At 38.1% G+C, this 23,578-nt stretch overlaps 1 protein-coding gene across 6 annotated transcripts in view; it reads right to left on the reverse strand.

The window, feature by feature from the left end:
- Positions 1-2,558: 2,558 nt before the first annotated feature.
- Positions 2,559-23,578, reverse strand: part of XPO1 (exportin 1) — a 72,381-nt gene continuing 51,361 nt past the window's right edge. For 4 of the 6 annotated variants that reach the window (XM_083348232.1, XM_083348236.1, XM_083348235.1 and 1 more), the window contains 11 exons: positions 20,684-20,840; positions 20,256-20,419; positions 19,832-19,966; positions 18,815-18,998; positions 16,721-16,827; positions 15,487-15,681; positions 12,025-12,193; positions 11,737-11,871; positions 11,476-11,635; positions 11,291-11,387; positions 2,559-3,598 (listed from right to left, as the gene is read on the reverse strand). In XM_083348232.1, coding sequence (XP_083204358.1) covers positions 3,452-3,598; positions 11,291-11,387; positions 11,476-11,635; positions 11,737-11,871; positions 12,025-12,193; positions 15,487-15,681; positions 16,721-16,827; positions 18,815-18,998; positions 19,832-19,966; positions 20,256-20,419; positions 20,684-20,840 — 1,650 coding nt within the window. In that variant the 3' untranslated portion in view covers positions 2,559-3,451. Of the gene's footprint in view, positions 3,599-11,290; positions 11,388-11,475; positions 11,636-11,717; positions 11,872-12,024; positions 12,194-15,486; positions 15,682-16,720; positions 16,828-18,814; positions 18,999-19,831; positions 19,967-20,255; positions 20,420-20,683; positions 20,841-23,578 lie in introns of those variants that run through there. The other 2 variants (XM_083348233.1, XM_083348237.1) reach the window with 2 other exon arrangements.

Here is a 23,578-nt window from a genome sequence, read left to right on the forward strand (position 1 = left end):
CCTCACCTACAGGCTTGCATGTAGATGTCAAATAGGATTGGGGAAGTATGTTGAGCCTAGAAAGACCTCACATAGAAGAGGTTGTGCACTAGACTTCCCCCGCCCCCGCATCAACAATTGGAATCAACCCCAGAGAAAGGAAGAGAACCAGTGCAGAACTGTACCTCCCACTCTTAATCCCCAGAGCTGGTTCAGAAGTATACTATGAACAAATGATGGAATCAAAAGCCACTGAAATCAAGAGTTAAGGTGGATACACCACCTTCATCTGACTACATCATCCATAAGTAGGATCAATGCCATTTTTGGCACTGTATGCAAGTTTGAAATCTGATTGAAAATGGTCCAGATAAGGTTTCCTTTATCTTATGTGTTCCAGGATCCTCCTGGATAAACAAACTACAAGAAGGAACTCAGTTTGGACATAAATTTTCAGGATTCAAATGGGAATTTTACCTATATAAGAAAAACTGGCCATATAGAAAGCATGGCAAGTTAAGATCTCATTTTCTCTATAACATGACAGCTTTAACTGTGTAAATACTTATCTCTTGAAGATCTCAAACATGTAAGCCCCCACTATAGGCTGAAATGATAGCCCAGATGCAGTTCTTCTATTTTTTGAGATTATTAAGTCTGGTAAATAAAGACAACCAAAAGAAATCTAGCTCTTCAGAATTCTCCACTCTTTGGACCTGCAGATTCATAGTATCAAATAAAATATCTAAAATACTGCATGTTCTGTTCCTTTGATCCAGAAAATATTAACAGGACCAATCTGAAAAATTGTGAGACAACTAGTAAAATGCTAGTTTTATTAGTAGTAAATATACATTTACATTAAAAATCTGGATGAAAAATCTTTTCATTCTACAGTCCACCGTATCTAGAGAATAAGCATTTCTTTTGAAGAATCAAAAATAAATAGGACATTAGGCTAGATGGAGGCATTATAATTTAGTACTGACTGAAAGTCATCTTCCCTATATAATTACTTCAGATAGGAGCGGCTTCCTGTCCATCCAGGCAAAATGGAGACAAATGGACGGTTCCACCCCAACCATACCAGAAGAGGAGGCATATTAGGAAGGTCTAGGTAGGACCACTTGGTGTGGACAGGTGATGGGTCAGCCGTTATCTGGATGTGGGAGTAATGGCCTTGGCCAAATTAGGGACAACTCACTGCTGCTGGACAATAAAGTGGGAAGAGGATAACATCTGCAGCAATTATACGTAAAAACATCTCAGCACTTACAATTTGAGAGACATATTAAAATAATTTTAAAAAATAGTTTTTAAAATTCTAATGGGGTTTAATTAATTATAGTTGTTTATTTTCCATTTTAAAATGAATCAGATCCTCTCTTTGGTATTGTTTTTAGTAATGAACATGAGGGATTAAAAAAATGACTCCAGAAATTAGTGCTTTGACTGAAACTTCAATCTTCCAATGTTATAACCCAGTGACAGCAAGCAGCTGTTCACTTGTATTGTTTGGATTTGATGTTTGAATTATAAATCTACTCAAAAGAGAACAAATCCAGATTTGGAGTCCTGCAACCTTACAGTGAAAAGAGCACCGCCAGAGCCTTTCTTTGGAAGTCAGCAGGCAGCATGGAAGCATCAGTAATCAATACTGAAAGCCAAAACCCGTGCCTTCCTTCCTGGGAGTGCTCGTTCTTGCCTGCCTCTTCTGCAATTTTGCCTCTTTGAAGAAAAATGTTGCTCACCCCAAGCTTCTGATCAATGTAGCATCTCCCCAGCAAGTGTGTGCATTGTGTTTGAGCAATGATTTTGAGAGACTGCTCCTGGGGACCACAAAGTGAAAAACAAATCAGTTAGAGCCAGAAGAAACATGGGAATGGCCCAAGATACAACTGCAGGAAGAAATCTTCCCTTTTCTGGCCCTTGCCTTGTTGCATTTTGAGAGGTGCCAAATCGGGGTGGATTTGTATCTATTTCAAGAAGACTGAAAAATGCTACCCTTTGAGAGCTTTGAAGGAAGGGGAATTAAACATCTGCGCACTCTGCCTATAACTATGTAATTTGCTGGTCTTCCCTTCAGGGGTATATTTTTATGTCTGTGATTTATTTACCTGATCAGGAGGTAATCACTCCAGAATAGCATTGCCGAGTGGTTGCTGCTCTTTTTGAGGATTAGAGAAGCACGTACCTTACTGAAGTTCCATAGTTAATTAAACCCCATTACAATTTTAAAAACTCTTGACTTTTAACATTGTTTTCAATATGTATTTAACATCATAACATCTTGCAACTCTCGAGATATGTTTATGTGTGCAGAATGTTACTCCTTCCCGCTTTGTTGTCCTGCATCACTGAGTTGTCCCCACGTTCAGTTGGCCGGGGTCACTTGTCCCACATCCAGATGACAGGGTCCATGCCGAGTTATCCCATTCCATGCTACGCATCTCATCAGTCAAGATGATAAAAGTTTCTGCGAAATAGTTTTTGCAGATCGACACTGAAATTTTCTCCTCCTCTCAACTTCAGAGTGAATAGAGCATTCCAATGAAAAAATACAGTCACAGAAAGGAAAATAAATGTAAACCAAGTTTATTTTGCTTTTTAAGTAGTGTTCTTAAAGCACTACAGCATGGTAAACAATGTAAATTAGTAGAAGTCATCTCAAAAGCCAGAGTTCTTCTTTAATGAGCTTGTTAAAAAGATGCAGCCTATTCTAACAGGATAAATATTTTAACCATTTCACTTCGAGTTAATGAAGGCTCACAAATGAGCAACACTCCTCATTGAGGAAAACAAAAAGCTGTTGTCGACAAAGCGACAGCACACACACAAAAACAAAAGAACTGTGTAAAAATAACTAACTGTACTGTGTTCCCATATTTTTCCAAGTTGCTTTACAATGGGATGATATGCACATGATCTTGCTGCAAATTTGCCATATGACTTGCAAATATCAGTAGCCTAGCCTTATCATTTAGCCCCAAAGCTGCTCATGTCTGATGATGCAGCACTCATCTTCTTATTACTAACAGTTAATTTGATGGATTTTCTTTATTACCCTTTTTTCAAGACTGCAGAGCAGACTAGAAAATTATCCTTAATTAAAAGAAAAAAAGTGTTCTAACTGGAAAAATGTTTAATTTTGCAGTAGACTTTACAAGTTATATGTTTTGCCTTTTTTTACTCTTAGCCACAAAATGGGCATGAAGTGTTTTATTTTTAAAATGCCTTAATTTTCAACTTCATGCAAATCTAAATAAAGATGACCAAAACAAAAAGCTTAAACAATGGAAGGATATTTCACAGAAAATTTCTTATACAAAAACACATAAGAAAAAAGGGCCACTAGGTGACATCTTAAATTTACAAATTGGCATCATTTTGGTCAACAAATATCCAAGTCCTGTTTTCTTCTACAACAAAGCAGCTGTACAGAAAGAAAACAGAAAAACTGATTATTTTTGTTTTAATCACACATTTCCTCAGGAATTTCATGTGGATTAAGGATGCCAGGGACAGACATCTGAAGTTTGTGTTTTTCCTCCTGAGCCTGTCGAAGAGCTGTCTCTCTTTCTTCCAGGAATAAGTCAGATGTGTCTTCACCTGCAAATTCCTATGGAAATAAAATAATTTAGGAATTATAACTGAGTCATACAGGAAGTACTTTCTAAAAAAAATTTAAAAGGCACCAAACATACAGCCATTTCTCTTTAAATCTTGAAGTAAATTTCATTTAAATACATTATTTTAGATTTTATCTTCAAAGCAAGTTTTTTTTTTTAAAAACACCTTGTTCCTCTTTAAATGAAATGAAATTTTATTGTCAAAGTACAACTATGTGTACATTGAGATTAGCTGAGCCTCCCTTTGTGCTCCCACCCCCCAACACACAGTGACAACAAACCCTCCATCTTACTACACCATGTGAACCAATTACACCACACACCGGCCTCCCAAGTCAATTCTGCATAAAATTCACAAAAGTTATTTCTCATTCAAAACCCTAACAGCCCACGGATAAAAGCTGTTTTTCAGCCTGTTGGTGCGGCTGGCTATACTCCTATATCTCCTACCCAATGGTAGGAGAGTAAAGAGATACCGTCCAGGGTGTGAGTCATCCCTGAGAATTTTCCTCACTCTTCCAATCCAGTGGTGTCAGGGAACAGCCCAATGTCTTGTGCTGTACTCACCACCCTCTGTAATACTTTCCTATCCGCAGCTCAGACCAGCATACCAAACCACAATACCATACGAGAGGACGCTCTCTATAGTAGACTGGTAAAAGAGGGTCATTAGCCGTTGTTCTACCCTGTTCTTCCACAAGACCCTGAGGAAGTGAAGCCTCTGTAGGGCCTTTCTAGCCACCTGGGTTGTATTAACTTTCCAGGTCAGATCTTCACAGAGGTAGACTCAAGGAAATTTAAAGGAGGAAACTCTCTCCACACAGTCCTCCCCGATGTAAAGTGGGGCAGGTTCCTCCTTTTTTCTCCAGAAGTCTAGCACCATCTCTTTCGTCTTGCCGATGTTCAGGTGCAAGTTGTTACTACACCATATGGATAGTTTTTGTACCTCCGCCCTGTATGCTGTCTCATCCCCACCTGTAATGAGACCCACCACAGTTGTATCATCTGCGAACTTCATTATCCCAGTGGATGGGTCAGATGACACAGTCATATGTGTATAAAGAGTACAGGTAGGGGCTAAGCACACAGCCCTGTGGCGAGCTGGTGCAAAGCTTCAGGGGGGTGGACAAAGCAGACCCGACCCTCACTGTTTGTAACCAGTCCCTAAGAAAGTCTTGAATCCAATCGCAGATGGCGGGGGAGAATTTCAAGTCAGTCAGCTTCTCAATGAGAATGCTCGGCAAAATGGTGTTGAAAGCCGAGCTATAGTTAACAAAAAGCATCCTGACATAACTTCCAGGTTTCTCAAGATGACTTGCTAGAGCGTAAAGCAGTAGCTATGGCATCGTCTGTCGACCTATTTCCCCTATAGGCAAATTTATGTTTATCAAAATCCAGTGGGAGGCATGTCCTGAGATGTTGGAGAACCAATCTTTCGAAGCATTTCATGACTACAGACGTTAATGCAATAGGTCTGTAGTCGTTCAGGCACTCAACTGCAGTTTTCTTGGGGACTGGGACAATGGTAGCTGCTTTCAAGCACGATGGTACACATGCCGTTTGCAAGGAGATGTTAAAAATCCTTGTCAGGACCCCTGCTAATTGGTCGGCACAATTCCTAACCACTATCCCCAGCACCCCATCTGGGCCTGCGGCTTTGCTGGGATTCACAGCCTTCAATACAGCTCTCACTTGGTGTTTACACAGGGTGAGTGGCTGAGAATCAGAAGGCCGGCCAGCAAAGGCTACGGGGTCTGGTCTTTTAACCTCGTAGCGGCGAAGAAGATATTCAGCTCCTCCGCCAACGAGGCATCGGTGTTAACCATGCTCCTCGTACTGCCCTTGTAGTTGGTTAAGTGCTGCAGTCCCTGCCATACTTGCCTCGGATCGTTGTCTGCTAAGTGGTTCTCCACCTTGTGTTTATATTGTTGTTTCGCCATCCTAATGCCTCTTCTGAGATTTGCCCTGGCCTCTCTGTATGTGTCCCTGTCCCCTGCCTTAAAGGCAGAATCCCGGGCTCTCAGGAGTGTTCGTATCTCTGCAGTCATCCAGGGTTTACAGTTCCCGTAAACTTATCTGTTGTTACACTATCAGTGCATGTTCTAATATAAGAGAGTACGGCATCTGTATATGCATTCAGTTCTTGTTCTTCAAATACACTCGTCAGTGGTTTCAAAGCAGTCCTGCAACTGGCTGAGAGCACCCACTGGCCAGGTTTTGACCCTTTTTGTGACTGCCCGAATTCTTTTCCTGAGAGGGACATACTTTGGGCACAACAGGAGTGAAAGATAGTCAGATGTACCCAGGTGGGGGAGAGGGAAAGCTCTGTATGCCTGTTTCAGATTGGAGTACACATGGTCTAAAGTGTTCTTCCCTCTGGTGGCAACTTGCACATACTGTACAAACTTGGGGAAAACTGTCTTCAGACAAGCTTGATTGAAGTCCCCAGCCACGACAAGAGCGCCCTCTGGGTGAGTTTGCTGCTGCCTGGTGATGACGTCATACAGCTTGGAAAGTGCCATGCTGACATTGGCATCAGGTGGAACATAAAACAGCTGTAATAATTACCACAGTAATTTCTCTAGGCAGATAGAAAGGCCTACATATAACAGTCATCAGTTCCACATCTGGGGAGCAATATGTGTACACCAATCTGCTGCTGACACACCATTCACAGTGTATATACACAGAGTCCTCCTCCTTCTTTCCTTTAATCCCAAATTTTTAAAAGCTGACTGCATCGATCCTTTTATCATATAATCACAGCATGTCAAATTGGAGGTAGTCGGGGTTTTTTTAGCATTATTTATTTATTTAGAAAAAGCTAAATAAGATTTTGGATTGAAGAGTTATATAGACAGTTCTTGAGTTACAATTGTAATTGAGAGCAGAACTTCTGTTGCTAAATACATGGTAGTAAAGTGATACGTCAGATGTCTGCATCACTTAGCAACTGCAACCCCTGCAGTCTCCACTGCGGTCCAGTGAAGATTGTGGGTCATTAACAGAGCACCTCCTGCCGGCTTCTAACAACCAAAGCCAGCAGGAAGTTGGTGGGGGAGAGTTACCTAAGCTACCTGCAACTTTTGCTGCTGCCTTCTCCATTGTCTTTGCTTGTGGAAAGCTGGCAGGGAAGGTTGTAAATCTCAGTCACTTGATTGTGGGATGCTGCAGCAATTTTAAATGTGAGTTGGTTGCTAAGCACTAAGGTTATGATCATGTGATTGTGGAAGTGCTGGGGTGGCTTGAACTTTGAAGGCCAGTGGTAGGCGCCACTCGTTTAGCATCATTGTAATTTCAAATGGTTGCTGAACGAGTGGTTGTTAATCAAGAGTTACCTGTAAAGAAATTAAAGATCCAGACAAATTGGGAACATTGAAAACTTTCACTATAAGATTTTGGAACTAACTATATGAAATAAACAACTTTTTGTGGGAACCAAAATTATTTAGTCTACTGTAAATTGTAACAGAGATAAGAAACTTTACTGGCTAGTAGAGGGGCTAGAGACCACCCCCCACCCCCCTAAATTGCGAAGTTGCTCTCGGCTTTAATCAATACTATATTTACAATATGACACAAAATGCTATAACATTTGAAATATTAGAGATCTTCAAAGAATGGAGCCATAAATTAGTAGCCACAGTATCAACATTAATAGTAATGTCTGCTTCTATGGATAAAAAGGTAAAGGTAAAGGTTCCCCCGCACATGCGTGCTAGTCGTTTCCGACTCTAGGGGCCGGTGCTCATCTCTGCTTCAAAGCTGAAGAGCCAGCGCTTGTCCGAGGACGTCTCCGTGGTCATGTGGCCGGCATGACTAGACGCCAAAGGCGCACGGAACGCTGTTACCTTCCCACCGTAGTGGTCCCTATTTTTCTACTTGCATTTTTACGTGCTTTCGAACTGCTAGGTTGGCAGAAGCTGGGACGAGTAACAGGCGCTCACTCTGTTACGTGGCACTCAGGATTCGACCCACCAAACTATGTTTAAAAGATGTTAATGAAGGAATGACAGATGTAAAACAATCTTGCTTGATGCAGAAATAGTAGAATCAAACATATTGCATTAAAAATGTGTGGATTAGGAGATAGACATTTAAAATGCAAATACAAGTGATAGCCCAAGAGAATGACCCAGATGTCTACTGGATATACAAAAGAAGCTGGCTAAAGTTTTCAAAATTAAAGGGGAAATATAAATGATAAACCAAGAGAATGACATGGATAGTGATTTTTACTGAATTTACAAGAGAGGCTTGCTAAAGCGTTCAAGATGCCTTTTATATAGGAAAAAAAACTGACAGTAGACTAAATCCTACAATAATATCTGATTACATTAGAGATCAAGATTGTCAGAAGTAGAAGGGAGGAATATTTGATCAAGGTTAAGATAAGACATATTTTTATAAAGTTCTGGCAATTTTACATATATGTTTATGTGTGTGTGTATGTATAGTTCCTTTGCTGAGCTATTGAAAGTGGTATTTTAGATAGCCTAAAAACAACTGGTAAGCTGCAAACTTAAATGAATTGCTCTCCACTCCTTTTGGAATTTTTGTAGGACACTTTGAAAGCAAAAGAAACAAGCTTCTCCCCTTTCCATCCTGAACAATGTACCCCAATTCAACTTTTGAAGTACTTACTGCTGAGATGCAGAGTATAGTTATATCCAAGAAAGTAACCAACTTTATTAGGGAGATGTCTGAACAGTGATTTTGACTCCCGAGATACATTCTGATATTGGGGTAAGGGAACTTCACAATTTTGAGATTTTAGTCATATTATAGTCTCAAAAAAACACCTTATGCTTGAAAAGCAGATCCAATAGAAGGATGAAGCTTTGCAGAAAGATGTGAAATTGGTTAAAACAGTAATGGCATCACACAGAAAGGATTAACTGTTCAGAAGACAAGCAACAGCAACAACAAAAACAACAACACACAAGCAGATAACCGGCCAAGAGGAATAAGATCAGACTGAAAATGAAACAAATTGCAAGTGCTTGGGGATGCTGAAGTTCCTATATGTATAAGACAAATGAGATAATATTTTCCGGTTGCCACAGAAAATTCTAACAGAACTTGTTTCAAATGAAACATGGACATTTTTTGGGACACTGCTTTAGAATCCAAGATAAGTCATGATGTCAAAAGCTGTTTTATTCTTTTTCTAACATTTCTTTCCCTTTCTCCCATTCTTATAACTTTTGATTAGAAACCTTATTGAACTCTAGCTCAGATTCACAGCTCATTAAGACAAAAAGATAAAAAGTCAGACATAGCCAATTGCTCTATAGTGTAACCATGCAAAAATAGTTTTATCATTTTTCATCTCATGTTCCTTTTTTGTTTTCTTTCCTTTTGTATATCTGCAGCCTGCCTTTCTGAATGAATGGTTTTTGCAATAATTTTGCAACTGAGAATAGAGAGAAAAATCTAGAAATCAGGCAAAAAGCAGTTAGTCTTCAATTTATAGAATTCTACTGACATTTATATTTTATGAATGCAGTAATGCCTATTGGATAGGTAGAAAAGTTTATAAACTGAATATTCCAAAGATTTTTGATGTTCCCTCAGGAGACTTGTTTATTTGTATATCCAGTAGTCTTTGACTTATGATCGCAACTGAGCCCAAAATATCTGTTGCTAAGCAAGTTGGTTTTAAGTTAGTTTTGTTCCATTTTACGACCTTTCCTGCCACAGTTGTTAAATGAATCATTGCAGTTGTTAAGTTAGTAGCACGGTTGTTAAGTGAATCTGGCTTGCCCATTGACTTTGCTTATCAGAAGGTCGCAAAGGGTGATCACATGACTGGAACACTGCAACTGTCATAAATATATGCCAGTTGCCAAGTGTCTGAATTTTGATCATGTGACCATGGAGATGCTTTCACATGGTCATGTGAAAAACAGTCATAAGCTACTTTTTTCCGTGCCATTGTAACTTTGGTCATTAAATGAATGGTTTTAAGTTGAGGACTACCTGTATTAGGGTATGCTTGCTGCTCCTAAAAGTATTTTGGATGTACCTCAAAATTTGTGGGAGATTTTGAAATGACCAAAACAATGAAAACTGAAAAGACTCTGGCTAGATGGGAATCCTGTTAAATAATATGGAACTATAGGAAAAAAAACTATCTCCATATCATTAGATATACATAATAATCTTTCAAAAGAGACTTTTCCTCATAATATTGTGGGGCTTATTATGAAAACAGTATAGGAGTCCATAAGTTATATTAATTATACAATATTCTAAAAACAGACAAGATCTGAGTCCCCATCCCCTGGCCCACTACTGGGCCTTGAGCCTTTTGGAACTGGGCCATGGAAGTGGTGGGTGAGCGTGCACATCCCCACTTGCACCAGCAGTGGTTGGCTGGGGCCATGCATGCTCAATTACGCAAATGGAGTTACGCATTTGCCCTCCGTGCATACAGAACCATTCCCCCCCCCCAAGATGGTCTGCAAATTCAAAAAGTTTGGGGAATTCTGCACTAAGTCTTTGTGTGCTATACTAACACAATTATATATTATCATTAATAATTCATCTTGTATATTATTTTTGTGAAAGGATGACAGCTCTCTGATAACATTTATACTGTAACTTATTTTCATAACATAAAAAATAATAATTTTGTAAGATGCAGAAGCTTTTGATGCTGCAAATTAACTTTTTGCAAGATATGAAGATATGAGAAAAGGGAATTTCATCTGATTTTTTTAATTGGGTAAAAATCCAGCTCTTCTATTTGGGTAGTTACTAATACACGTATTATTTTAAAAATCCAGCTTGTTATTAAATCACTCAGCTAGAAACAGGGAAATCTTCTGGCAGAATGGTAGAATATTACAAGAGGTAACTCAGTCCAGAAAATGTAAAAACAAAACAAAACACCAAAACAACTGCCCCTTGACTGGACTAGGTATAGGTTTGACTTTAAAAACTCTATTTTAATTACTGGATATAAAACCAAAAAGTCAAGGAAAGAAATAAACAGTCCAGCCACAACCAATGCAGATAAGCAATAAACAGTGCCAGATTCACAGTCAAGGAAGAAACAATGTTCTTATAAAGGTACCATCAAGGAAGACACCCAACTCCAACAAAAACTAGCAGAAGCTACAGCAAATTCTACTCTTCCATGAAGTATCGAGGTTACCAAACCTGGAAATTAAAACAGCCGGCTCAAGAATACTAACAACCTAACAGTTCAACCATGAGCTACACATATTCTCAATAATTGGAATACCTTTACTATATTAAACTACATTCAAAGACTTCTAGCTACTCATTTCATACTTCTAGCAAAGAACAGTTCACCAATTTTTGAGCTGCTACTTAACCATTAGGAAACCCCAACTTTACCTAAATGTTAATGAGAACTAAAAATATTCAGCTATTTCATTCATATCATGTATGTGGAAATATTATTGCCTGATCTAAATAATATATAGTCAGATGATGGATACAAGATCCATCTGAGAACTCAAGCTAACTCGGGAATATAGAAGATGGCTATATTTACTACTACAATATTCACAGAATTTATAAAGAAAGTTCAGTGTTTAAAATAATGTATATCTACCGTCTGCACAGGCAATTATGCTCACTGGGCATGAATAATTTCCCCCCTTCCTCTACAAATGCAATCCAATACATGTTCATAAAATCAAACATACCTTTATTTGTACTAGGAAGTCCCGAAGGTGTTCCTTGAAAGCAGGAATATCCTGATTTAAACTGAAGAGTCCTGTTACAAACAGTTTAACCTGTGCACTAACATAAAAAAATATCAGAGGAATTAGTTTATATTACGGCTGCATGCATATAAATTTTAACCTGTGTTTGGAAATCAAGCACTTACTCTTGTAGATGAGGAAATGCAGATTTAAGAAGATTAGCAACATACTCCTGAATAAACATTTGGTTGTTTACTGGATTTCCAGGATTTAGGGGAGTACTTATTTTTCCTTCTTCTACTAAGTTGAACATGTATGCAAGAATTGATGCATGCATCGTCAAACCTGATTAGAATATACAAATTAGAATTAATATTTGTAACTGATGTGGGTTCTACTTGTAGCAATTTTTTTTCTAGTTTCCCACCTCAGGGTTCAATTCCTACCAGCAGTATGAGATGTGTCTGTTACAACAGAAAAAATGTGTTGAAGAATGTCACAGAAATAAGTTTGATAAAAGCTCTGGGCAGCAGCTTCTTCTTGTGCAACATTTTGTAAAAGTGTATAAAGGATCTGAAGACCTGGAAAAAAACACACATCAAAGTCATTCTAAAATGTTAATATTTGCAGATAATTACATTTTGACAAGAGTTGAACAGATAAGACTGTAAAAAACTTCCATATTTATGTGCTTCTAAACCATGATTATTTAGATTAGGATAAAGCAAATTCACCTGTATCTGCAACATTTCTCATTGTATGCTTGAAAGCCCAAATGATAGAATCCAATACTAGCTTGAACTGTGCAGGTGGAATGGCCAGGAATGCTGGAAAGCAATGGGAGTTTACTGCTTGTAGTAATAAAAAAAAGTTTGTTCTGTGTTCAGGATACTCTTCAAAATCCTAAGGGAAAAAAAAGAGATCCTTTTACATACAATTCCAGAAACTTCCTTACTTGTAAATTTTTATTCTGAGTCAAACAAATAACTTCATCTTATGACACTATTGAAATACACAAGTCAAATTTTCAAATGCCTCTCCAGAGAAATATCCCACACTTGTCCCCCAGACCAGGGTAGAAAAACACATCAAAAACCTTCTTAAATAAAGTATCAATTTTCAAAGTGGAGTCAAATGACTCTCCTGTAAAGAAACTGGTACAGGTAGTCCTCAATGTACGAACAGAACTGAGCCCCAAATTTCTGTTGCTAAGTGAGACAGTTGTTACATGAATTTTGCCCCTTTTACAACCTGGCTTGCCTTAATTCTTAAGTGAATCACTGCAGTTGATAAGTTAATAACACAGTTGTTAAATTAATCCAGCTTCCCCACTGATTTTGCTTGTGAAAAGGTCACAAAAGGTGACCACTTGACCTGGGACATAGCAACTGTGATAAATATGAGCCAGTTGCCAAGCAGCCGAATTTTTATCACATGACCATGGGGATGCTGTAATGGTAGTGTGAAAAACAATCATAAAAGTCCCTTTTTTAGTGTCACTGTAACTTTGAACATCACTAAACGAATGTTTGTAAATTGACTATTACTGTAGTTTGTTTTCTCTAGAAATGTATGGATCACTCTACAAATCATGGAATATAAAATCAATGTACTTTTGTAGAATTCAAAGTTTCATGCCACATTGATTTCCTGAAGCACACAACCTTTAATAAATAGTAATGCTCCTGAAGTATCTATTGGCTCTGCCTCATATTGCTTTTGTAAGTGAATTGGAAAGCTGAAGTAGCTATTCTCAAAAATATCCCCAAGGCTTTACAAAGTCCTAAAAGGTCTTTGCAGTTTCTAAAATCCTGTACAAAGTAAAATTCAATGCCCATCTGCATTCCAATTAAATCTTTTCTTATAGCAGAAATTAGGGCAAGAAATGATAGCAATGTTTATCTTTTCTCTTTAACCTGAACGTGAAGACAGGTTGAGGCCTATGGTCATGATTTATCTGAAAAAATGTTTTAAGATATAAGAAGTCTTAGCTATAAAATTCACCTGGTCAAGACAGTCACCATTAGAAATATTAGACAATTCAAGGATAAGCTAGTTACTGGTTCAAATAGCAAAGCTGTGAATTCTACCAGTTTAGATTCCAGTTAGATCATCCAGCAACTCTTATTCAGTTTATACAGGTAGTCCTCAACTTACAATAATTCATGTTATCAGCTATTCAGTTACAATGGCACTGAAAAATGTGACATACAACTAGTCCTTGCTCTTACAAGTGTCAGTGTCCCCATGGTTAAAATTTGGGTGCTTGGCAATTGGCATGTCCTTATGAGGATTTCAGCATTTTGGGGTCATATAATTGCTATTTGCTTCTGACAAGCAAAGTAAATAGGGCAAGCTAGAGTCATTTCACAACCACAGAGATCTGTTTAACAATAAAGTTGGGCACAATTCAGTTAACAACCACATCACTTATCAATAGACGTTCTGCTTCCAACTATGGTTATTAAGTTGTCTACCTGTAACAAATTCTACCGTAATCTGAGGAGAAAATGCATCTCTTTCCCTTTGAACCTATGGTAGAAGGTAGTCTGGATTCCCAGGAGGCAGCGGCTGCATATCAGAGGGCAAAGAGGCAGCCAAGCATAAAAAGTTTGGTCAGGAAAAAAAGGAAAATGTAAATCAGTGAATCATGTGGTCCAGAAGTGCAAATCAAGTTCGTATTAAATTCAAATGGTTAAGCAATCAGTCCTAAGTCAAGGACTACCTGTGCTATTGCCAAAGAGAATTACATGGATTTATCTATGGCAAAAACTCAGAGTGTTTTTATGTTTTTTTTGACTTAAATAAGACACAGAGGCAGATTCATGGCTGATGGCAAATTTAGAATTCTAAACTGAAAAACTATACCTTATTTCATTTTTTAATAATTAACACTACTCTCCAATTATGTATTTGTTCATTTTCCTCTTTACTGATGTGTAATTTTATAATTTGGTAAGAGATTCTGGAGTTGTTGGGAGCCACAACCAAAGCTGTTTGGGTTAACCAGGTCATCTTGAGGCATCAAAGTATACACCTCTAGTTAAAGGGGATGATCCAAATGTCACCTAAAATTTTGAGAAGGAACTTAGAAGAAGCAAAGATTCTGGGAAGCAGTTCTTGGCGCAAAGAACAGAAAGTGACTGTAAGTGGTTTCAGAAATTGAGAGGTCTTTGAATGATTGAGAACATATTAATTGAATCATTACATTTAGAAATTCTAGCTGGTATTTGAATAGAAGTGCAGTAAAAAACCAAGAAGAGTCTTCTGCACTTGCAAAGTAGAGTTTAAAAAAGTCTCTCTGTGTGCCCAATCCATGAGCAGAGGAAGCCAGTAAAATACTTTAAGGAGAGTAGTCATAACATAAAAAATGCAGTATCGTATTGTTAATGTTGAAAAAACACATGAAATTAGGATGCAAAGGACATAGAAAATAAAGTTACATGTGAAATCGACAGGATGAATGGGCAATAGAGAAAGAAAAGTGATTACTATTATAGTTGGTTGCATCAACCCATTATTAAAAGCTATGGGAAATGAGCCTATATAGGAATAACACCTCTTCTCTGTGAGCTGCATTGGCTTCCGGTTGCCCTCCAGGTGAGATTCAAGGTGCTGGTAATGACCTATAAAGCTCTCAATGGCTTGGGTCCGGATTATCTAAGGGAACACCTGCTGCCGGCATCAACTTCCCATCGTCCTGTGTGCTCCCACAGGGAGGGCCTTCTTAGGGTACCGCCGGTCAAGGAATGCCAGCGGGTTATCCCCAGGGGAAGGGTGTTCTCTGTGGGCGCGCCGGCCCTTTGGAACCATCTTCCCATGGAGCTTAGGACTGCCCCCGACCTTCGCTCATTTTGCAGGGATTTAAAAACTTGACTTTTTGAGCTGTCTGGCCCAGACTGAGGGGTTTTAATTATTTATTAATGGGGTTTTAGTTTAAATTCAGGGACTTAATTTAATTTTAGTTTTAATCGATTTTAACTTTGTATGTATGTATTTTTAATTTTTCCCTGTAAACCGCCCTGAGTCCTACGGGAATAGGGCGGTATACAAGTTTAAATAATAAATAAATAAAATACAGAATTCCAGCTCTGCCTCCAAAGGGAAAAGAAGTGCTTTACTGAAAATCAGTCAAACTAGTTTGTATAAGCTCTCTCTCTATAGCTACTTTTAATGTTTAAAAGTCACTGAATTACCTTATTAATCATATTCAATGTGCACTCAAAGACAGCATCAAATATCTGAGGTATTTCAGCAGTAATGTGCCCCCCCAATTTGTTTACTATGATAGCCATTGTACTAAGCACTTCTGGCTCTCTGGCAGCTGGAACATTCCTCTGGTAATCAATAAGAACGGCATCCAGCAAAGGTGGAACAAAGTTTTCAGCTACCTAGAAAAAAACACACACCAACAAAGAGGATTAATCCAACATTTCTTCAAGTTTGATCTGCTTGCTTAATGTGTTAAATCATACTATGTTCAAAGAATAGTCAAAAGTAATATGTAAATAAAGCACAAACATAAACTAGTTTGTAGTCAATTTAAAGAATCAGTAAGACTTGCATACAATCCTAAAGTTGTGATAAATTCTTGCTTTATATGAGCATACAGAAAATACTGAGAAAAAATATGCCAGAATGATTTAAGGAGTGAACCATTTCAGATGAATTTCTATTTCTCACTTTCCTTTATTTCTGAGGGTCTTATTTTTAAACAAAAGAATTGAGAAAAGGATATAAACTTCCCTTTCCCCATGCAATGGTCTAAAATCAAGATACTCACTCCCCCATCAGTAAAACATCATAAAGGCAGTTGTAATATTTGCTCTCAGCAGGGAAAGGTGGTGAGATAATAAAGGAAAAAGGGTATTCTAGGATCCAAACAAAGCATCACAACTGGGAGCATTCTCTTGGAATGTTTTGAGTGAGTTATGTGTTCCAACAGTATAAACATGAAAATAGTTTAATTGTTGATATGCAGATGAGACTAGCCTTTTGTTTTCCAAACCAGGACCAAAGCCGTTAGAGAAGGGCTGAAAACTACCATATCTCAACTATTCGTCTGGATTTAAACAATTCTTCAGAAATAATCCCCTTGATATTTTTTTAAAATTATATTACTACTAAAACTGAGGAAGCTAGATTTTGATTAAAGTTCCCATTGTTTTCTCTGAACGTGCAATGAAATCCCATCTGTCCTCAACTTGAGACAGAACTCCAGAACCCAGACTTGTTCTGAGCTAAGAATATGAGATGCTCTGTAGAACCCTAAGGCAGTCAAATTGCTGCTACTATTGCAACCACAGTACCTAACACTTGGGTGTTTCCAAGGTCAAGGTAAATCTCCTACTAGGGTTAATGTTAAGTCAAGATTGTGTGTCATGCAAACGTATCCTCCGTTTCATAGTCTATTAAGGTCATTGCACTTACCATCTGAGGATCATTAGATCTGCTCACCCAACCAGAAATGAGTTTTAAAGTTTCCCTTTTTACTGTTCTCATACTTCTAATCAGAGGTTGCTTTGTTACCATTTCACCTGGAAGAGTTTTAAAGTCAGTTACAAATCAAGAATAGCCTTGGAAAAGCAAATTGATTTAGAAAGTTTAACCCAGCTTTTAAAAAATCAACAAATTAAGGAATATGAAAAAAATCCAGAACCAAATAACCAGCATTAAATAATATTGAAATTCAAGATGCTGTACCAGAAGGATTACAAAATCTTTTTCTATAGTTCGTAACCTTTCTGTAAAGACAGAAGATGCCCAAAACCTATATGATACCTTGGTTTCTGCCAAGTGTACTACATTGTTAGCAGAACATAGGTGACTCAGGCCTTGATCTCTAAGGCATCATTACTGAACAAGCAAACTCATGTTTTTATAACTACAGAAAGTCTATAACAGATTATTATTATACATTCTGATTGAGTGTAAAAATATTCTAAGCTTTAGTTGACTATGGAAATGCTTCTGATCCTACATCCCTTCTCTCATGTGGCATGTAACTCTGTTCTGTCTCTAGCACTTGAAGTATTTTTATGCACTGACCCCCTAGCTATAGTTAAGTATATGAATTGAAAAGATTTGTGCTGGGTGTCAAGACTGATTCACTCTTTCAATGGCCCCATTAAGGAATGTAGCAGTAATTGGGTTGTATGTAATAATGCATATGTATGTTTATTGTTGTTCCAGGTCTACCCTTCTTCCAGGGGTCCCCATGTGAAAACTGATTTGCCCTTTCACCTACATCTCCCTTGCTCACAGCTTGTCAAAAAAGGGAAGCGGTTGTGGAATGTAATGCAAAGATGGGGGGATGGTATCTAGGCAATCAAGGGATCTTTGGAAGTTTGCAAGGACATCCAACTTTATTGTTATCAAGTGTGGCTAACTGTTTTCTCATAACAAAATGAACAGAAGTGTTTGGTGAACGCTTTGGGCTCTGGGTGATTCATAGGAAAATGGGGAAATAACTATGCCTGTGTTTGTGTGGGAAATCAAGAGGTGGTTTCACTTCTTTTGTGCCAGTGTAGATTTTCAGTAGGGACGCGGTGGCTCAGTGGGTTAGGATGCTGAGCTTGTCGATCAGAAGGTTGGCAGTTTGGCGGGTCGAATCATGAGTGCCGCATAACAGAGTGAGCGCCTGTTACTCGTCCCAGCTTCTGTCAACCTAGCAGTTCGAAAGCACGTAAAAATGCAAGTAGAAAAATAGTCGGTGGGAAGGTAACAGCGTTCCGTGTGCCTTTGAGTCTAGTCATGCCGGCCACATGACCACGGAGACGTCCTCAGAAAAGCGCTGGCTCTTCGGCTTTGAAACGGAGATGAGCACCGGCCCCTAGAGTTGGAAACAACTAGCACACATGTGTGGGGAAACCTTTACCTTTAGATTTTCAGTAAAGTATTATACTCTTGGCAAAATTATGTCCCAGGAGTTTTTTTCTGGAAATGCCAACTGGGCAGTTCACATTGGGTTCTTGGAGAACTACAAATTTTTACTGTCACAGGATGGAAGGGGAAGATGATTTAAATAATCTTAAATTTAAATTCAATTTAATCTTATTTTGGGTCCACTTGCTGTTAAGTAAAGAAAAAAATTGTTTTCCCTTTTTATGCTCAAATGAGCTTGGGTGTTTCAAACTTAAGCCAGTTTTATTGTGAGTCTAAAGTACTATTTTCAACAAAGAAATTATGCTGCTGCGTCTTAAGTTACCAAAATATGATTTTATATTTAACACTTATCTTTATATTACAATGATCCCTTGTGTGAAGCTATTTAGGTTCTGCAACAACAATTAATCATCTGGTAGGATCATGTTCATGTCAATAAAGTTTATTCACCCATCACAAATTAAGCAGACCATACCCACAACACAACCCATTTTTTAACTGTGCTCTATATACTTTTACTCCATCATCCTAAGATTTGTTTTGTTTCTCTTTTACGTTATAAAGTCTAGTTCATTTTATTCACATGATAAATAACCAAGTAAAAAGATCCAAAATATTATTGTAATTAATCATTCTTACCATTTGCTTGAATAGCTGCAGAAATGTTTTCACTTAGGCACTTATACACATTCAGCATATCTAAGTAGATTCTTCCAAGCTGAATCACAAATGGATGTCCAACCGCTTTACATGCCCTCACATTAGTTTTTAGGATACTTCCCAACTGCTTAACTGTTTCAGAGTCTTTAAGAATATCAACATTCTGTTAAACAGAAATTTGTACATTTAGCAAGCAAACAACTCTTCATCTAATAGTGTATAAAAGTTAATGCTGTAGTTCAGTACAGGTCAATTACTAGTATGTTACTAGTTAACAATTCAAGATGCAGGTTTTGACCTTCAAAGCCCTATGTAGCATGGGACCAAATTATCCCAATTACATTTGCCTGTCCCACCAGATCCAGCAGAGGGAGCATGTTGAAGGTCAGCTAGGAAACTTTACTTGGCAAATCCTAGGCAGCAAGCCTTTTCTGCTGTGGCCCCTGCATTTTGGAACATTATTCTGCCCAGAGTGAGGCTAGCTTTATCCTTCTTAAATTTCCAGACATGCCAAGACCTGGTTGTGTCATCTGGCTTAGGGGCCCCAGGGGACTGGTACAATATTTGTAATATTGCTTTTCACGTAATATTTTTTATTTTTGTGCTTTTTATAATTTTAAAATTTTAGCACTAATATCAATACTTGTTTGCATATGTGGTTTTTAGCTTTGATGCACCATCCAGAGTAACCTGTTTGTGAGGTGGTTGGCCATTTAAATATGACAAATAGATAAATAAATAACCTGTAATGCAACAGTCCCATTTCATTTTATATACAGACAAAAATATTGGTAACATATTTTAGTAGAGATGAACCACACAAAATTAATTATTTAATATTTTAATAATAAAACAATTCCCATAAAAATATTTGCTGTTCACCATTTTTTTCCTGAAAGCAAAACAAATCAAACCCAACTTAATCTTCACAAGAAATCATTATTTTCTAAAACTATAATCATGCCTGCAAGGAGTATACATAGTATAAACTCTTACTTTTGTAGCTTGTTGAATTATGCTATCCCATACTTGATTAGGGAGTAACATATATTTCTCTATCAAATGCTCTTGTACTGTCTGGTCAGTCTGAGCACCAATCATGTATCCAACTGCTTCATAAAAGGTATGTACCTAAACAAAGAAAAAGCATACTAAAATATGTAATTGAGTATGTTTGGAACTGAATACGAATTTCAATAAAACTGTTAACCTGTAAGTTTCAAATCTTATGCTTCTTTTCTGTTTCAAAATCTTTAGATTTCTATTAATGCAATCTACTGTTTAATAAAGAATGGATCCAAAAAGTATATTCTAGGGGCAAAAGGATATTTCCAAAAGTTAAAAAACAGCCTTTTTGATGCCCATGTTTTTGCACATTCCCTTTTTTAGGTATTTTTGCAATATCATAACTTGATATTACCTGTTGCGGCTGAAGATCACAAATAATTGTGTTAATATTGTTCAGGATCTCATCAATGAATGGCATTACTTCTCCAACTTGAACTTGAACAAAGTGCCTTCGACATTTTTGCGCTATTTTTATAAAAGTATCACAAGCCATGTCCTGGACTCCATCATGAGTTTCTAAAGAGAAAAATTAGAAATAATTGCTGTTGTAAGAACGCTTTGTAAAAGTATTTCCCAATTGTTCATATACTGAATTTCTTCAGATTGATAAAAAGCACACAGTAATAAGTTTATTTCTTTTCTATAAATGTAAATAGTATTTTAAATAGAAATAGTTCTAAAACCCCATCTATTATGATATTTAATAGAAAAGCAGTAACTGTTACTGATTTTAACATTACTTATTATTACACAATCCAAATTGAATTCTAGACATATTACCATGCATAAATTCGAATAGCTTGTTGACGACAGTCTTCAGAAATTTCCAGTGGGCTCTCAAAAATCTTGGATATTGCCCTACTATGTACATTATATTTGATGCAATAATAGCTTTATTATCTTTTCCTCTTTTTTGCTCACAAAGTCCAAGAAGATCCTACAGAAACACAAGATTCATAAGAAGGTCCATTTTTATTTATGATAAAAAATTGTTAGAGCAGCATTGCAGAAAATTTTTTAAAAATAAGGTAAAATAAATGAAATTAAATGCTTGTAAATGAATAGCCGAGACCTCATCTTGTAATAAATGCTGCAAATATGCAAAACATGAAGACATTTTTCTTGATACTCTGACCTAATTAATGTAGCACCAACAAAGAATATATAGTAAGACAAATCCTCTCCTGAGTAACTAGTAACAGAAGTCCATCATAATGAAAATTTAAGTAACATACCAATTAACCAACTGAAGATTTCAGTCTTTAAAAGTACACCAGTGAAATAAATAAATTCAACTGAACCTAATAAATATATCAGTTTTAGCATAAAAATATGCTTGAATAAAAATGTTCTAAGTTTCATTAATATACGAATTAACCAACTGAAGATTTCAAATGTACTAAAAAGTACACCAGTGAGATCACACCAATAAAACACCACAGCAAACAAATTCAACTGAACCTAATAATCAGTTTTAGCATAGATACTTGAATAAAAATGTTAATTCCTAGAATAACACAGAAAGCCTCACAGAAATTCCAAAGACTAAGAGCAGTCATCGATAACTCTCCCAGTTTTGTTCCCAACAAGTGGACCAGCCCTGCTTGAAAAGTTTAATAGAGAATATACTCTTTCCAGCAGCTTGTGTCTGAATAATGAATACTGAGTAAAGAAAATTTTTTAAAAGACTCTCTATCCTATACAGGGAGTGCAGAATTATTAGGCAAGTTGTATTTTTGAGGATTAATTTTATTATTGAACAACAACCATGTTCTCAATGAACCCAAAAAACTCATTAATATCAAAGCTGAATATTTTTGGAAGTAGTTTTTAGTTTGTTTTTAGTTATAGCTATTTTAGGGGGATATCTGTGTGTGCAGGTGACTATTACTGTGCATAATTATTAGGCAACTTAACAAAAAACAAATATATACCCATTTCAATTATTTATTTTTACCAGTGAAACCAATATAACATCTCAACATTCACAAATATTTATTTATTTATTTATTTATTTATTGATGGGATTTATATCCCGCCCTATCTCCTGAAGGACTCAGGGCGGCTCACAATAAAACATATAATAAGTACATAAATCAAGATAAAATGAAAATTGAGAACATCAGTGCAATAAAAAATTAGAGAATTTTAAAATGAATTAAAAATACTAAATATAAATTAATTAAAATGCCTGTCAGTCTAGGTCAGCTTGGTGGAACAGGTGTGTTTTGAGGCCGCGGCGAAAGGATTGGAGGTTTTGGGCTATCCGAAGCTCAGGGGGGAGCTGATTCCATAGGGTTGGTGCTCCCACAGAGAAGGCCCTCCCCCTGGGGGTCGCCAGCCGACATTGCCTAGCTGACGGTACCCTGAGGAGGCCTTCTCTGTGTGAGCGTACTGGACGATGGGAATTTGTTCCCGGCAGCAGATGGTCCTGCAAGTATCCCGGACCTAAGCCATGTAGGGCTTTAAAGGTAAGTACCAGCACCTTAAATCTCACCCGGAGGGCAACTGGTAGCCAATGCAGCTCACGCAGGAGGGGTGTAATATGGGAGTATCGGGAAGCTCCCATCACAACCCGTGCAGCTGCATTCTGCACCAGCTGAAGCCTCCGGGTGGTCTTCAAGGGCAGCCCCATGTAGAGAGCATTACAGTAATCAATACGGGAGGTAACGAGTGCGTGGGTGACTGTACGTAGGGCATCTCGGTCCAAAAAGGGGCGCAATTGGTATATAAGACGAATCTGGGCAAATGCCCCCCTAGCCACGGTTCCAATGTGATCTTCAAAACTGAGTCGTGAATCTAGGAGGACGCCCAGATTGCGTGCTTTATCAATGGGAGGTAACATCTCTCCTCCTATAGTCAGAGATGGAACCTCTTGGACTAAACGAGATGACGGTATGTACAGCCACTCAGTCTTGGCCGGGTTGAGTCGAAGCCTGTTTTCTCCCATCCAAATCTGTACCGCTTCCAGACAACGGGACATCACATCAAGGGCATCACTGGGTTGGTTCGGGGTGGAGATGAATAGCTGGGTATCATCAGCATATTGATGATATTTCACCCCGAAGCTACGGATGATCTCTCCCAGCGGCTTCATATAGATGTTGAACAGGAGGGGCGAGAGCACCGAACCCTGAGGCACTCCACAATTAAGAGGCCTAGGGCTTGACCTCTGCCCTCCTGCCAACACCGTCTGCGAACGGTCCGAGAGGTAGGAGGAGAACCAACGCAGAACGGTGCCTCCCACTCCCAGCCCCTCAAGACGACGCAGTAAGATACCATGGTCGATGGTATCAAAAGCCGCTGATAGATCTAATAGGACCAGGACAGAAGAATAACCTCTATCTCGGGCCCGCCAGAGATCATTCACCAGCGCGACCAATGCCGTCTCCGTGCTGTGCCCCGGTCTGAAACCCGATTGGTACGGATCTAGATATTCAGCTTCCTCCAGGTTCAAAGGGAGCTGTCGCGCCACCACACTCTCAACGACCTTCGCAAGGAAGCGAAGGTTGGAGACAGGACGGAAGTTGTTTAAAACAGCTGGGTCCAGTGCCGGTTTCTTGAGGAGGGGCCTTACCACCGCCTCTTTCAAGGCAGCAGGGAAGTACCCTTCACTCAGTGAGGCATTGATAACTGCTAGGAGCCAGCCTCGTGTAACCTCCCGAGAAGCATAGA

Source organism: Vipera ursinii (assembly GCF_947247035.1).
Source record: "Vipera ursinii genome assembly, chromosome: 1".
Taxonomy (NCBI): Eukaryota; Metazoa; Chordata; class Lepidosauria; order Squamata; family Viperidae; genus Vipera; species Vipera ursinii.